At 36.5% G+C, this 17,515-nt stretch overlaps 2 protein-coding genes across 3 annotated transcripts in view; both read left to right on the forward strand.

Annotated features, from left to right (window-relative positions):
- The first annotated feature begins 2,597 nt into the window (after positions 1–2,597).
- Positions 2,598–8,837, forward strand: LOC127848311 (procathepsin L-like). The gene is made up of 9 exons (XM_052380688.1): positions 2,598–2,717; positions 4,420–4,565; positions 5,112–5,217; positions 5,679–5,825; positions 6,107–6,230; positions 6,359–6,459; positions 6,772–6,932; positions 8,177–8,287; positions 8,625–8,837. Exons 2-9 carry the CDS (start codon positions 4,420–4,422, stop codon positions 8,722–8,724), a joined length of 996 nt encoding a protein of 331 aa, XP_052236648.1. The 5' UTR covers positions 2,598–2,717; the 3' UTR covers positions 8,725–8,837.
- Positions 8,838–13,859: 5,022 nt separating this feature from the next.
- The window catches only part of LOC127848486 (alpha-1,3-mannosyl-glycoprotein 2-beta-N-acetylglucosaminyltransferase-like), a 56,556-nt gene continuing 52,900 nt past the window's right edge, over positions 13,860–17,515 (forward strand). For both annotated transcript variants that reach the window (XM_052380976.1, XM_052380977.1), the window contains exon 1: positions 13,860–14,016. The gene's annotated coding sequence lies outside the window, so the exon portion shown is untranslated. The remainder of the gene's footprint in view (positions 14,017–17,515) is intronic.

Below are 17,515 nucleotides of genomic sequence, written 5' to 3' on the forward strand. Positions count from 1 at the left end.
TGTTAAAGTCTGTCAAGGCCAATGTGACTGATATTATAGAGATTTAGTTCAAGAATGTTGGAAATATGAAATTGACTATGTGCATGTGGGAAGACCGAACCATTTACCACTCTTATGAAAGTAGCGAAACTCTGCGGACGTTATGCTCTCGTAAGTAGCTAATTTGAGCAAGGATCTTTAAAAACAACAGATCGAGCTAATGAATGCGCAAACAACAGTTTGAACCTGGCTTTCGTTATTTCACATAGGAACCGGACTAATTAGAGGAACACACCCCGTGTTGGCATCAAATACAATTGTGGTAGTTTTAAAATACCTGCCGGAAGTCGATCAACAGTTGTCAAGAATAATGAACGTGTAACAACTTCCTCAAACTTCGTCAGACGGGAACGACATGATGACATGGGCATACCCTTTTGGTATTGATTATGTACACCTATCTTACACATCGACCAGTCGGAGGGACGAACGGACGTTGAAGATAATGGATTCGTTCGGGAACCGGGCAATATAGACTGCAGGGAAATCTACTGACGACTGTCGTTTTTGACACCAATCAAACACTCCATTCTCATTCATGCATATGTTCCGTCCTTTGGGTGCAAGCGTGATACATCGATTATCTCCCAAATACTGATTAATTTCTGGATAAACTGTGCATCAAGAGTTTTTTGGGTAACACAAACTTCGATTTTAGCATTTTAAAATTAAATTTAACGATGACGCCATAGCGTTAATATATTTTTTTCTGCTATCAAACTCTTCCCATCTATGAGTGGTGGGTATTATGAAAGCGAAACACACGTACACGTCTACGGAGGAACGAAGTCTCTGTATCAGACTGTATGTACCGTACTTCCACTTTTCGGTTTTAATCGAAACATATTTATGAGTTCATGTCAAGAGAAAATAGGGTTATGTGGCTGTTTAAAGAGTGTAAGACAAGACTGTCTGAGGTATATTTTGAACATCATATTATGGTCATTTGCCCTTTGTAATACTTGTTTTCAGTTCAACTGATTGTAATGCAAACTACGATATATTATATGTGTTTAATTTAACGAGCGTTTTGAAAGGAAGTGCGTTGCAATCATGCTTAGTTTGGGATTCCCGCAGATATTTGGATTTTATCTACCTGTAAGGTACATGTTTATATGGATAGTTATTGGGACTTTGATAAGACAGTCAGTCAGGTTTCAAAAACTGTTCAAATACTGTAATGTTGTTTATTTTTAGTTTGTTTCACTTATGTTATTTGTGGCATGTTCTGTGAAAACTGGGCTTAATGCATGTGCGTAAAGTGTCGTCCCAGATTAGCCTGTGCAGTCCGCACAGGCTAATCAGGGACGACCCTTTACGCTTTCATGGTATTTTAAGTTTCAAGGAAGTCCCTCTTTACCGAAAATAAAGTTTAGGCGGAAAGTGTTGTCCCTGATTAGCCTATGCGGACTGCACAGGCTAATCTGGAACGACACTTCACGCACAAGCATTAAGCCCAGTTTTCTCAGAACAAGACACATTTTTATACAAAAGCACACATGTTTGAAAACAAACAGAGCATAGCTCTATCATACATCAGCACGTAATGGTCGCTTAAAAATCTGTTACATTATTTTATTTGAAGTCTTTATTTATGATATTATTCTACAATGATGAATGTAAAAATATGTATAAAATTCAAATTTTCCACGGGTAAGTTGGACCTTTTTCGTCGCAACTGCAATCTGGTGGCGTAGTGGATATGGTGTCCTCCGCCTTAAGGCCGTCTGTGTAAGCGTTTTTAAGGTCGCCGTGGCGTAGTGGATATGGTGTCCGCATAGCGATCGGGAGGTCACGGGTGCGATCCCGACTGTGAGAGCGTTCTTTAGATCTCCCCCATAGACTCCCAGAAAACGGACTCGAGAGCGTTTCAAATAAGCCTCAGGCTTTCTATGCAATCGAGCTTTAATAAATAGGTTTAAAAAAGCGTTTTTAAGATCTCACCAAAATACACCAAGTAATGGTTTTACCCAGGAAAAGGACTCTGGATCGTTTCAATAATCGTAAGGCGTTAAATGCATTGAACTTTAAATAAATAGGTTAAATCTAACGGCAACTCGGTGATACGCTGAGTTGAGGTCACACGCTTACATGGTATCGGTACATTACCCTTGAAAATTGTGATTAGAGATTAGCTAATGACATAGATCACAAGTTATACAATATATACAATATTGGCGCATGACTGATAAATACTTTTGATCACATTTAGGTTACATGCTTGGTCAAAAATGTGTATGGACCGCTGATATCGGTCAAAAATACACTCAAGTGCGGGGCAATAGTCCCGCATCGTCAGGCTATATAGTTGCAAAGATTAACCAAAATTCATATATACAAATTTTAACCGTTTCTACTGCTGCCGATGATTTTGGTTCGTGGGGGGGGGGGGTTTGATCATCATCATCATCATCATCATCATCATCATCATCATCATCATCATCATCATCATCATCATCATCATCCCCACCACTGCCATCCCTTCCACCACTACCATCGTCATCACTACCATCACATTATTATAATAACATTTCACCGCAGTATAAACACAAAGCAGCTACGCACAGTTATGTCACGCGCTGTAACAGATCTCGTTTCATGTGATATCCCCTATATCTACTTTGCTATCACTATTACTCTTCATTCGTCTGAAGGTGTTCTCCAGCTTATTTCTCAAGGTAAGAGTTAGCTATATTACTAATTTTAGGTGAACAACTTCTTACACTAGCACATTTGTTTTAAATTCATTTCTAATTTAAACACTAATTTTACTTTTATAACTTTTCTGCCTTACTTCTATCAGATTACCGAACTACTACCGTTATCGTTATCATTATTGCAGCTGCATCAAAAGTAGGCAAAAGCTATTATGCGCGTTTACTACCATCAATTTATTATTCTGGAATTATTATTTAATTAACACTTCTGCAAGAATTTCGGACACAACCGCCCCGCCACAACCAACACCATCTTCTTTAGCCCCACCACCGATGCCGACATAACCGCCTACACCAAGTTCGCCTGCATCACCACACACCTCAAAACCACCACCACCACTACTACCAGTACCACCACCACACATCAACACAACACCACCATAAAATCACCACCAATTCCACAATCACTACTTTTACTACCGCTGCTTCTGATTCTACTTTTGCTGCTGTTATGTTTACTACTGCATTCACAAAAAATATTAGTACCACCACCACCACCACCACCACCACCACCACCACCACCACCACCACCACCACCACCACCGACACCGCCACCGCGACCGCTGCCGCCACCACCACCACCACAACCACCACCACCACCACGTACCACCACCGGTATCATAACTCAAGAGGACGAGATGGTAAACGGACCAACCTTAACAATGTTTGCAAGTGTCTAACTATGCGTGTATGAAATAATGCGACTGAGTCAGCCATTAAATTCGTAGCGGAGGAATGAAAAGGCATGTTTTTTGTTGTTGTCGTTTACAGTAAAGTTTATGATATGTAGGAAACAAAAACTTCTGATATTACAAGGAGACATTAATGTTTTCCCTGAAGGAGTCTTTTATCAAAGGAAGCGACGGATATCCTTAATTATACAGGACAATTCACACAACTAAAACATTTCACATGGAATTATGATTAAAACATGGGTCATCGCCTTTTAGAGGTCAGTAAATCGATTAAATTTATAAATGACATCAATAAACAGGCGTGTACATCTAAACAATCAATGTATTAACCCACAGAACAAAACATGACATTAAAGATAAATAGATTAATCCTAAAAAGGGTTGAACAATTTATACAGATACATGTTTGAGGAAAGACGAACTCTTTTGAATGAAAGACAATAACATACAAAACCATGTTGAACGCTGCCCTTGGTCCGGTTTGTCTGTCGATGGCAATGCAATCGAAAGTGATAACAACTCGATGATGATGGCATTAAAGAAATTTGGTTCGGCAAGAAGATGCATAGAACATTTTAACCCTTACGCTAAGGGCAAAGCTTGGACAACTCATTTTGCTGCTCATTGCTAATCTACTCAATTTAGTATTTTAGTTTCTAGGTCACCATAGTAATGAGTAAAAAAGGTGAATTATCGTCAGAACGTTATGTGTGACAAATTTTGAATTATATTTGCAGTGTTTAACTATTCATTAATTGCGTCTAAATGTATAAGTTTTTTTTAGATGTGGTGACCTGGAAACAAGAACACCAACTTAAAGGTTACATATGCATACGAAAAATCACAAATTATGCTAGGAACCCGGGTTTATACTGAACGTATTTTGTCACTATGTAAACCATCAATACATCGGTTCGTTTTAGCTGCTTTTTGTTTAGATCCACACATTATATATTTTATATGTGTAGATGATGCGAGTAGCAGTACTTGTTGCCATGGTGGCAGTAGGTCTTGGGGCAATGGTTCCTCAATTCGACAGCGCCCTTGACAACGAATGGCAAGAGTACGTCAAATACCACAACAAACAGTACCAACTGGGCGAAGTGGCGTACAGGTTAATATAAGTTTTACTAAACAATCAATCGATTTCTACGAAAATGATCTGAATAGGAATCCACGTTGATATTTTATATACTCGGTCATGTGTTAAATTAACGGGTTGAACCTGTTCAAAAGTCGAAGATTCATATAAGTTTAAATTGATCGTCAGTGTTCTGTCAAAAAAAGTAGTAGATCAGAACAAGAACTTCTCTCCTTAAACAGTTTCTTGAGTTCCATTGTTTGATAAATATGATAAAAAGTCGCTTATGTGTTGCACTATTAGTATAAATTTGCCCGTAAGCTCATTTATTGGTATGAGCATTGTCATAGGTCGATAAGGTCAGGAAAAAAATCGATGTGTCCTTTTAATCTAAGCGCTAGTTTTTAATAATAAATGTGGGCGTCTGCGAAATATCGGCCTTGTGAAACTGTTTTAAACGGGTTCCTTGACAACAGGTTCAATAAAAGACCATTTGCTATGTAAAGATTTTTCCTTTGCTTGTGCAACTGAAATTTAAATTTCACATTATCTTGTATCGACCCATTATTTTGCGCTTAGGCGCGCCATCTGGGAAAAGAACCTGGCTTACGTGAATAAGCATAATTTGGAGGCCGACCGCGGAGTGCACACGTTCTGGCTCGGCATGAACAAATACGGAGACATGGTGAGTTTTGACCCAGTTTGTTCGGATGGGGGGGGGGGGGGGGGGGTTCAGAGAATATAACTCACAATGTGTTATGTTTTCATCACACTTACAAAGTATTTCTTTGTTGCCATTTAATGCAATAGAAAAATAAAAGTTCACAATAATGATACTCATTTTATTAATTTCTTAGTTTCTATAGACGCAAAAGCGTTCAATACTTCTGAAATATATCGATTAAGAACACTAACGTACATGACGTATATATTTCATTCGCACCAGGCACTTTCGAACACAAACATAATCAAATGTATTTATTTCAAACGCAATAGTTTTCTCTGACAAACAAGTCGTTTAGTTTTATAAAAACTTTTATATTTTATAATGCATTTAATACTTTTCTGAAGACAGGAACTTGAAAGCGGAGGAAGACTTAGTCTCACGCATGTGTTTAACCTGAAACCCTTCACATTAATTTGCAGACGAACGAAGAATTTGTCCGCGTTATGAACGGCTACAAAATGGCCAACCGGACATCCGGTGCCACGTATCTCCCGCCAAGCTTTGTCACACTTCCGGATTCAGTTGATTGGAGGAAGGAAGGTTACGTAACACCAGTCAAAGATCAGGTAGTTTATGAAAGTTCATGGGCCACAATTTTAATTTATATGTCATTTTCTGCCTACTTAATTCAACGTAACCGTATCAAAGTCAGAAATTACTAACTTAATCACGATTATCATGTTTTTGGTACTTGACAATCTTGTCAATCCGATTGCAAATCTATTATACAACTTAAATGTAACCTCAGACTCTGATGCCGAATGTAATAATTATTTAATATATTGGGTGTAATGACTAATTAATACCGTAATCAAAGATAATATCATGACCTATTTTGCACGTTCAGGGACAGTGCGGATCATGCTGGGCCTTCAGCTCCACTGGTTCACTAGAAGGCCAAACCTTCAAGAAGACCGGAAAGCTGGTGTCTCTCTCCGAGCAGAACCTCGTCGACTGCTCCACAAAACAAGGTTTGGAACCTGACTTTTACATAATTTAAATATTAATCATTATAAATGACAACTGTCCATTCCAAAATGCGGTAATATCTCCCTTTATTATGTTGGCGTCATGGCTACCGATATTTTACCTTCTGCAGGTAACCAGGGTTGCTCAGGAGGTTTAATGGATCAAGCGTTTACCTACATCAAGGTCAACAAAGGTATCGATACCGAGGGGAGTTACCCGTATCACGCAGTGGTGAGGGGCCTATTGTCGATCTTTGGCTTTCTCTTGTATTATCTTAAATTATGTTATACGTTTAGTGTATAGAAACATTTGTTGCAAAAACACGTTCTTGCTAATTTGAACGCATAAAATACCAACTGTTATACTGCCTAACAATGAAAAAATGACTATGACGAAGTCAGGAATATTCAATTTTAGAAATGATTTAAAAACAGGATTATTTGATGAATTAATTTTAACAGTTTATAAACAATAGATAATATTTTGTCGGCAAAAAATGTTTGGTGAGCATCTAACAGCTAACTCTCTTTATATTACTTTTAGGACGAGAAGTGCAAGTTCGATGCCGCTAATGTTGGCGCCACAGACACTGGCTTCGTTGACGTCACGTCGAAAAGCGAGGCAGACCTCCAGTCCGCCGTTGCCACGCAGGGGCCAATCAGCGTCGCCATTGACGCCTCCCATTCCAGCTTCCAGCTGTACAGGTACGTACTGCGAGATTCGCTTCAACATGCTGACTTCGGAACGTGCTTGATTACAAAAATCTTATTCATCTATGAGAACAAACAAAACTCATTGAAATTCATTTCAAATCTTATTCATCTGTCAGAACAAACAAAACCCATTGAAATTCATTTGAAATCCACAAATCCGTAATGGTAACATACTAATACAAAATAATAAATAATTATCTATATCTATTATACAGGAACTACCCTTTGTGCATGACTAGTGTTTTTTTTCTTTTGTTTAGCGCAATCCGGAATAATAAAACACCATGTGTGAAAGCAAAACAGACACTCGAAATTTGACACCATTGAGTGTTGTTGCTCAGTATTTGTTACTTGCAAACGTCAATATTTTATATGGACCAGACTGAAACACATAATGTTTCATAAATAAAGCTCAAAATGGAGACTTCAGTCAATTACGCATCCATGAAAACATATTAGTCTTTGAATTTATAGTTCGTTTTATTCATAGAGGTGTAACTTCTCTGTGATCTATATTCTAGCCTTTAATTACTCACGCTATATTTGGAGAAATTACATAATCTAAGATATAGTCCGAGGAGGAATTAAAAATCTTTTTTTATGTCAAAATAAACGTATTGATTTGTTAATGTACCATATCTTTTCATTCAAGCTCACAATTACATAAATAATTTTATTTAGTAATAACATTTATTGCCAACTTACTTGACCGAACAACACTTCCCGTACCCACCTGTGGATACAATAACATACGACTGAGCTCACGCGAAAATCATATTTGTCCTTGCACTAAAAATTGGATCCCTAGAGTAAGAAAGGGAAATAATTGCAGGTTCAATTAAGTCATTTATTGATGTCCGCTAAAAGTCATTACTACATAAATATTTTACTGCGCATCGATGGGTTTCCAAAAAAATTCTCCAAAAATAGGATATGAAGGTCGGTGAAAGGTTAAATGTGTGTTACTAATCACACATAATATCCTTCTTAAATAGAGATTCTGAATCCAAAATCCTTCAAATAACTTCGTTAAATAAAACTCTATACATGTTTAAGATATTTGTTCTGATAAAGTCAAAAAGATCGGAGACTCAAACTGGATTACAAAACAAAGTTTATAGTCTGTACATGTACGACAAATTAGCTGCGTCGATCGGATTAGGGGATACAAACGTTTACTTAAGGCCTTATTCCAAAGATTCTGTTTAATGAGTAAGTTCTCTGATTCTATATAGGTCGGGTATCTACCACAGTATTTTCTGCAGCCAGACTAGACTAGATCACGGAGTTTTGGCCGTTGGTTACGGAACCGACAGCGGGAAAGACTACTGGCTCGTGAAGAACAGGTTCGTTACCATTCCGAAGTTCTCGAAAACGTTCTATTGAATCCGCATACTTTCAAGAATCCGTGTGCGGTGATTATATCTTCTTCCAATTTAATTTATATAATTCGATTTTGTTTATTTTTGTTCTTGGTAAAATTTCTATTTAAAATTTCAGCCATAATCTGTTTCAGATAAGCTTGTATGTGCCAATACTAAATTTCCGTCACAAGCTTAAAAATAGTGTGTGTGTGTGTACATTGTATGTGATTATAACAATATATTAGAAATATGATTTAAAGTGTATACAATTTAGCTCATGCAGGGCATGTTAAATTATGGTGATTTTTTTTTGTTTTAGCTGGGGCACAGGCTGGGGAATGGACGGCTACATCCAGATGTCCCGTAACCGTGACAACAACTGTGGCATCGCCACATCTGCCAGCTACCCAACCGTGTAGAGCGCCCAATAAATGGTTCAGGAATAAAACAAAGTCATTCCAGTGATAATTATGTGCAGATATATCAAACTGAAAAAGAAAAATACAAAATATTGAATAAAAAAAGTTTCTAATGTTGTTGTTGCTTTGTTCACAATACAAGTCTTAGAGGACCAATTCAAATTGCAAACAATGGAATACCAGAAACCCCATCATCAGAAACTATCAAAATAATTAGGAGTTTTACCCGTTTTGATAGCTAGCCTCACACTTTCCTCAGAAGTTATAACAAACCAAACGCGCGTCTCAAACGATCTCGATCAAATATTCCTTACAGAAAATGAAAACATTACTGCCAAAACGTCCAATGTTATCGACAATCACGACTCAATAATTTACATTCGAATCGAAAACGAGCCATGCGACGAACTGATAGAGGTTTGTAATAATAAATTACGGTGTTGTATGGGTTTTGGCATTTCCCACCTGGAATATTATACCTTCAAATTATATAGTGCATCAATTAATTATAAAAGTAAGTTACCTCATAATATATGACAGATTCAAAGCGTTTTGCATGTAAATAGGCATGTATTATTTTGTCTTGAATCAACGAGTGTCTGGCAAGTATTGCTATCAAAACAAAAGGCGTCAAATAATTTAAATTTGTTTACTAGTGTACTTTGTCTAGTTCTTGCTCTGCCTCTCTTTCTGCTTTTTTATGCAACTTTGTGCGATTTTTATTGCGTTTCATATTTACTTCTACTGACTTAATTGACCGATGCTTTAGGTCCATTATGTGAAGATAATTTTAGGTAAGTAGCTTATCTGTTGTTTAATATCTGCCCCACAAATATCTATCAACACATTCATTGATTAAGTCCAGAATAAGCACTGGAAGTAAGAGTGGAGCCATGGCATAAACGTTGCATAGTGCTTTCGAATCATCAAGAGAACAAAGAGAGCTGTTGGGAATATTGAATGCGTTCAATTGTATTCTGTCTATTTCGAAGTGTTGTGTGGTCAATGTTTAATGGGGCTTTCTTTCAAATTGATCAATGTACAATTTGATTTAATTCATTCGGACATACTGGCGGGAAATTTCTTTTAAATTCTATTGGCTTTCAGTGAATGTCCTGAAAGGTCAAATGTGACGTTAAACAGCTATGCCGAAAAAAGTCTGCTGAACAAAGCTTTTTCAAACACTGATGAAAGTGACATGCAGAGTAATGGCTTTGTAGAAGCAAAAAGATAAACCCTGCCATTATGAGCTAATAAATCATCAAGTGTAGGCAAACGAAAATTACGAGTCTTTTGAATCAATTAAGCAAACGCTAACACAATCGGAAACTCACTAAGTAATTGCCCAGCTATAGTGCGGACAACCAAATGCGTGTTTCGAGCCGTTGATCTCTAAGTATGGCATTGCTCATAACCGGTCAACCAGGTTCGTGAGCACGTTATCCCGGCCAAGTGAAAGAACAGACTTTAGTTTGGACATATGAATTTCTAGGTCTTATTTTCACCACTCATATAGAAACATTATTAATAAGGTTACTCACAAACGTAGTAAAGGTAAATACATAGATGTCAAGAATAATGAAAGTACAACAACATCCTTATACTTTATCAGACCGTAAAGACAAGACATGGGCATACCCCGTCGGTATTTAATCTGTACACCTATTTCATATATCGAGATATAATAACCGACCAGAAGGATGAACGGACTGCCGGACATGGACTTATTTAAAACTGGAGATCTGAAAGTGTTTTTCTGGTGAAGCAGTGGCTGACGTTCATTCCAATGGGAAGGAGTTTCGGTGTACACATTTCAGTAACACCGGCGTTGTGTCAATGTGACCTCGCGATTGTAGGTCACACACTACCTGGGTATCAGCAAATCACACTTGCAAATTTTGATTAGAATACGATATTATATCACAAGTTACAAAATATAGCGCATGACTGATAAAAACTGTTGATATAAGTTGAATGACATGTGGCTCGTAAATCGTCTTATCTTATTATAACGGTCGGCAATGCCATAAAACATTTGAACAGCTGCTGCTGGTGCTTATGATGATGATTTGGTGGATGGTTGACGTCGTTGTAATCATGATCTTCATAAAAATCGTCTTCGTCGTCGTCGGCATCAACACCGTCATCATCATCATCATCATCATCATCATCATCATCATCATCATCATCATCATCATCATCATCATCATCATCATCATCATCATCATCATCATAATAATCATCATCATTATCATCATCATTGTCATCATCATCGTCAGCGTCGTCGTCGTCGCAATCATTATCATCACCATCTTCTTTTTCTTTTCCATCATCATCATCATCATCATCATCATCATCATCATCATCATCATCATCATCATCATCAGTATCATCATCATCATCATCATCATCATTATCATCATCAATGTCATACCTCATATTGTTAATACATGTATAAACTTCAAGTATAAATTATAATTCGCCTCAACTACTTTCAAATAGGAACATCATTTATCGTACTTGTATTTATTTTAAACGAAATACTGTTCTAGCTCTGACTAAAAGTCGTTTTGTTCTTTTAGACCTGATGCCATTTTAGCATGCATTGCATAATTTTCGGTAGACAGGTAGTGTACAGCGCATCAATATAAAGAAGTGAAACTCCAGTTGCTCCAGCAGTATTGCATTCCTGTAATATGCACACGTTAGTGGTTCTTTATTTATGGCAAGTAACCCGTTGCCAAAACAGCACGGCACAATACGAAACAACACACACACATAGTAGAATAAAGCTGGGGTCACCGCATAGGAACGGTCAATGCCCAGCAATATACATGATACATATAAGTGTAAATAAAATTTAACCTCATAGCATTGCAACTCAAATTAAAAAGATAATTAAAAAGGGAATGAAAACGCATTCAATTTAATTACCATTTTATTACTCAATGGTAAGAAGGAGACCAGAGCATCAGAGTTACAACTTTTTGAGGAACGATGAAATGAAATTACGAACAAATTAACAAAAAGATTTAAGGATATGGCATCATATAGTTAATATTTCAGATCAGCATCGTGCAAATACAGGAAGAAGCAGCAATATTGATCCATATTACATAGCTTGGTTGTTTATGTGACTGTAATATACCATGAAAATAAATGTAAATGAAAATGAATGCAATACCTAAAAAGAATAACCGTATAGACTGAGGCGATAATTTATCGGAACGAAAATTATAATAGTAATTATAAAAAGCTGCGTTATCTATACACGCGTAAGTTATTCAAAATAAATAAAACAAAGCTTAAAAATAAATCGATTGAGAAAGGCCCGTTAGAGAGAAAATATTAAAGGTGAACGATATACACCCAATAACAAGACTTAGCATCAAGATGTGTTACACAAGACAATGGGAGCTTCCATGTCTACTCAAGAAATGTTTCATATTACTTTGCTGACACACGAAAAATTTGACCACGTTACCGAAATAAAATTCGCTTAATTCAATGGTAACATGAGAAAAATCCACATGCACTCGATCAAAATCTGACATACATGCTCAAGTTGTTTCGCTAAGATGTGTATTTGAAAGTTTGCGATGTCCTTCCGCGTCTTCTGCAACATGAAGATTCGGAGTTTGTCCGAGCACTCCTACCTTATTAACTCGCTAGACTCATGAAAGGTTAGCAAATGTTTTATAATGGTTGCCATTCAGTGTTATCTTAAAGGTTTTCAATTTTGAAATGTTCTTGTTGTGTGATGTCGCGGGTTATCGGATTATTCCGAGGAAACACCCACTGTCCAATGTGTTGACTACGAACAAAGGTCAAATGCGCCGTTAGCGGGGATTTAACTCGGGTCGCCTTGATGAAAGAAAGTGTACCAGCCACTGATCTAACCGGAAGTCTTTCAATGATGCACTCGAGAAACAGCTATGATATATACTTTTCATGATTCTACACGTAAATCTAACTTGTTTGCCATTACGTGGGCGTATCTGATACGCCATTCGATGACCGCTATGCATACTTTAATACTCAATAACGTATTAAACAAAAAGATTTCAATCTATAAAACTTCAAGTAACAAAAAGAGTCCCCCGAGTGCACAATGATTTTATGAATATCGGACTGCGAGCACTATTTTGATTATGTTAAAAATACATTAAAGAGATGACGCGTTTATAGAAGTTCTTATTTTGAGAAAGAGACGAACATAGTTAAGAAGGACACTAATTAGAAACGATTTAAAAAACAGCTAACTTTTGAAATCCCCCCCCCCCAAAAAAAAAATAAATAAATAAATAAATAATAATACTTTCATTATCCACATATGTCACATTAATTTCATTTTCTCACGAGCAGTCTTTTTATCATACCATTGTTTTGATCTGATGTCTCAATATGCGTAATATTTCCTTTATAATTCAATGTAAAAGCGACCATACTTCTACTTCTACTTCGTACTTCCTATTCAATTACTGACTATTACAGAAAGGCCTATGATAGGCAGATATGGACACTGTCGAGTCCGTTTCCTGGGAATAACCAGTACTTGGTGTCTGTGGAGGAGATAATGAGAACGCTCCCCGAGTAGGGAGTGAACCCACGAACTCCAGATCGCTAGGCGGACACCTCATTGACTACACCACCGCGATAAAGCGAAAGTAAATGCAACGTTTTGCAAGTAGAGACCCCCATAACAATAAATCTTCCTAAAGGACAATTTAAGCTGAATCGATTCAAGCAATACAGAAGATTTGCCATATGCAAATAAAAAAACAAACTCGACAACAATCAAAATCGAATGTTTTTGCACCTCCTTTTTTGGCCGTTGTCTAGTGCAATCTTATCCGTTTCAGCGAAAAGTTTTATTATATTCTGTACATTTCATTGATATTGCAGTGAACACCTTTGCTTACACGTCCAAAAAATAAAGCCAGAACAACTGTCTTACCGGTAATTGTAAAACATGCCTTCGAGTAAAATATGTTGATTTATTTTTAGAGAACAGCATGACTCGATAATTTGGTTTAATGTAACCTTAACACTGACGTGTAATCATCTTAGTAGGGTATACTTTTTTCTCAAACCGAAAGTCACGTTTGTTTTTGCGAGATTGGGGACGTATTAAATCGTAAATTATCGCTAAAATCCGGTCCATATTAAACTTTCCTCCCGGCGTTTTCCGCATATTGACGGAACATTCCGAATGACTAGCACTGTTGTCAACTTCGCCGAAGAAAGCGACTACTGAAGTAGGGTTTACTTTCGTGAATTCTTTCCTGAGAGGTAATAACTGCATGCTCTCTGCTTAGCCGTTATGTTATGTTCTTTTTTTAAAATTTTATGTAATAATATTTAACAAACCCCGTGAATTAGTTGTTATTGAATGGTTTGAACTTTAACGTACAGCTCAAAGTCATTCTAGTCCAAATTTTTGACGCTCTTAAATATTAAGCTACTTTTTATATGGGTAATATTTGGAGCGTACAAAGGGTGAAAGACCAATTATGTGGTGGGAATTTTTTGTTCTTTGTCTATATTGTTGCGCAAGGATTTTGTGCGCAACATTCAAGCCCCGATATAAGACACTTAATAACAACGGATTGCAATAATATTTACATACCTGTGTAGATAATTCATTTCTCGATAATGTTCCGTAAAAATTATGTAATGACACTTTGAATTGTGCACGCCTGAGCAATTTAAATCCAACCACTATTCAATTTTTCAATATCTCTCGATTCGCTCGCTGTGTAGATATAAATCGATAACACGACCTCGATGTAAAGCATCTGGTTTAAAGTGGAAGAATAAACAGCGTAAAATACAGTTTGCGTTCGTCTGTTGTGGTGCAGCGCGTTACATAGTAAACCGATGTTACACTTTTCTGGATTAATTTAGCATTGTTTTTTTTCTAAATTGACAATTAAAAAGTTCTGAAATAAATTACATCTTTTATTTGTATAATGTACATAAATAATATTGAAACAGATCGTACAGTATACCGTCCTTTGTAACGTAGAATGTAAGTACATAAAACAACACAGACAGAGGTGCGAAAAAGACATGCATAAACACTTCATGAAACTAATTAACAGTGAATAGAAACTGCACCATATCTCTTTTGAACATATGCTTATTAAATCGACAAAGATTAGCATACTAGATCTAGTTAGGTAAAAGTCGGTGTTAAAAGCTCATGTTAAATAAAATTACGCGTACACGTTACACCGTAATGCCTTCTTCTGATTGGTTCATATTTAAATCAGTTTCATGACATGGCTACAGGTCAATGATTGTTTTGCGATTTAAGCAGAAGTTTAACTGAAGAATTTATGCCTTTCTAACTTCGAATCGACGATATTTGATGTAAAAATGAACTTCTGAATTAAAACTGAATGAGTTGGTAATGTTATTTTGCAATTTTACGCAAATTTATGAAAATTTAAACTTTCAAGTTTCCACCACAAAAAAGGTCCTTCAACGATGAGACGTTCCAAAGAATTTAGCCCATATAATACACAGTTTGAAAAAATAACCTTCACATAAGTATTATATATACACAAGGTATGAAACGCACTATATGCATATTGCTGAAAGATTGTGGAACACTGGATGTGACCATTTTCATCAAGAACAAACATGTTCCCGTTAGTTGCCGACAAAATGCAACTGAATTCGTTAAAAGATACTAAAAGCAACGTGATTACACAGCTAACTGATCTCCTGTTCGGCTAATAACTTTAATGTTCAATACAATTATAAAAATGTAATCAAACCAAAAACTTAAGTTTGGAATATAAACAATTCAATCTATCTTATGGAGGTTTTTGAAATAGTTGGTGAAGCACGATTGTTTGATTAGACCTTGCCAAGGATTCCGGAGATACTCAAGGTATATACAGTATAAGCATATTGTTGTGAAATGGCCTTTAGACAATACAGGGCCAACCAAAACCTGGTCTAGGCTAAAACCGAAAGTATTTTCCAGGCAATTTCACTTTACCGGGACGTAAAAAAGAACAGAAAAGCGTTCCTAACCCGCAACATCTAACACCTAGAACGCAACACCTAATAATCCTATTTATCCCATATATTTCCTTAGTATCGGGGGGCTACCGCCCCCAAACCCCCGCTTTGTTGATAGTGGTAAACAACTGCAAAGTGCAATCTAGCCGTATTTTCAAAAACTGCACAAATACCTTAAGCTTTAGACGACCAAAAGACCAAGGAGAAAGATCTCTGAATTAAAATTGTATTTTACCTGAGAATAAATTATAGTGTTTTATTAATTTACCGAGGAATTTAGTTATGTCAGTAGAAACACTTAAATATTTTCAAATTCAAAATATTCAGCATTTTCAATGGCAAAAACTTGAATATTAACATGAACAATTGATATATTCAAAACTTTAGCAGTCTTCGAAATTAGCACACGCCCGATCGCCCGTGGCGAGTAAAATTACTGCCGGACACATACACAAATTCACGTTTGTGGCCCGCCGGGCATGTAAATTATTGAAGCCAATTGACAGTTTATAAAAAAAAATCGTAAGCGGTTCTTGATATTTGCAGATCTATTTTTCAATTTTGCGAACAAACACCTTCCCGTAAGTTGTAAAACAATGAAATTCGATTGGTTTAACAACATGCACCTGCTTGCACACGTCATCGTTATTGTTTTTGACCGATGCAGTTCGGTCACATTCGGTTCTTATCGACGGTTTCTCTAGACATTAATCGAGAAGATGCTTTTTGGATCGATCATTTCAATCAAGTAATACGCTTCCGTTTTTGTCAATGTAATCAAATGTCATTGTCGACATAGAGGCAGTATCTTAGGTATGTTGATGGGGCTAAGCCCGATAAAGCACTTCCAAAATAGAAAATTGACAATGATTTAGAGAAAAAGGAAGCCAAGAAATGGTACAAGGACACCAGAGAACGCTCTTTTCAAGAGCACTGGTTTAACGATCGACCGTCTTAATTCTTGTGATTGATTAGATGTCATTGTATTCACTACTATTGAAACACATGTTCTGCTTTACTATGTGTAGCATGTAAGTGTTAAAATGTTGTGATTTGTTATAATTTGGTTAAAAAAGTTTGGGCATGTAAAAAATATGTTGGGCATGTAAAAATTCTTAAGTAACTGGCCCAACTGGCATGTAACTTTTCAAAGCTAATTTCAAAGACTGCTTTAGTATCATTATTCTGCGAGCACACTGCATCAAGTAAGTTGCTTAATTTTGAGCATTATGGATACATTTATGACATGTTTGAGTTTATTTATACAAGAAAATAGTAAAACATAATAGTTGCTCATTTTACCTATTAAAGGCTCTATAAAGGTGACGATCCGTAATTATTTACCGATTTTTAGCTCATCTATTTTTTGAAAAAAAAAAATGAGCTATTGTCATCACGTCGGCGTCGGCGTCCGGTTAAGTTTTGCGTTTAGGTCCACTTTTCTCAGAAAGTATCAATGCTATTGCATTCAAACTTGGTACACTTACTTACTATCATGAGGGGACTAGTCAGGCAAAGTTAGATAACTCTGGCGTGCATTTTGACTGAATTATGTGCCCTTTTTATACTTAGAAAATTGAAAATTTTGGTTAAGTTTTGCGTTTAGGTCCACTTTTCTCAGAAAGTATCAATGCTATTGCATTCAAACTTGGTACACTTACTTACTATCATGAGGGGACTGGGCAGGCAAAGTTAGATAACTCTGGCGTGCATTTTGACTGAATTATGTGCCCTTTTTATACTTAGAAAATTGAAA

The sequence above is a fragment of the Dreissena polymorpha genome, chromosome 10 (genome assembly GCF_020536995.1).
Source record: "Dreissena polymorpha isolate Duluth1 chromosome 10, UMN_Dpol_1.0, whole genome shotgun sequence".
Classification (NCBI taxonomy): Eukaryota; Metazoa; Mollusca; class Bivalvia; order Myida; family Dreissenidae; genus Dreissena; species Dreissena polymorpha.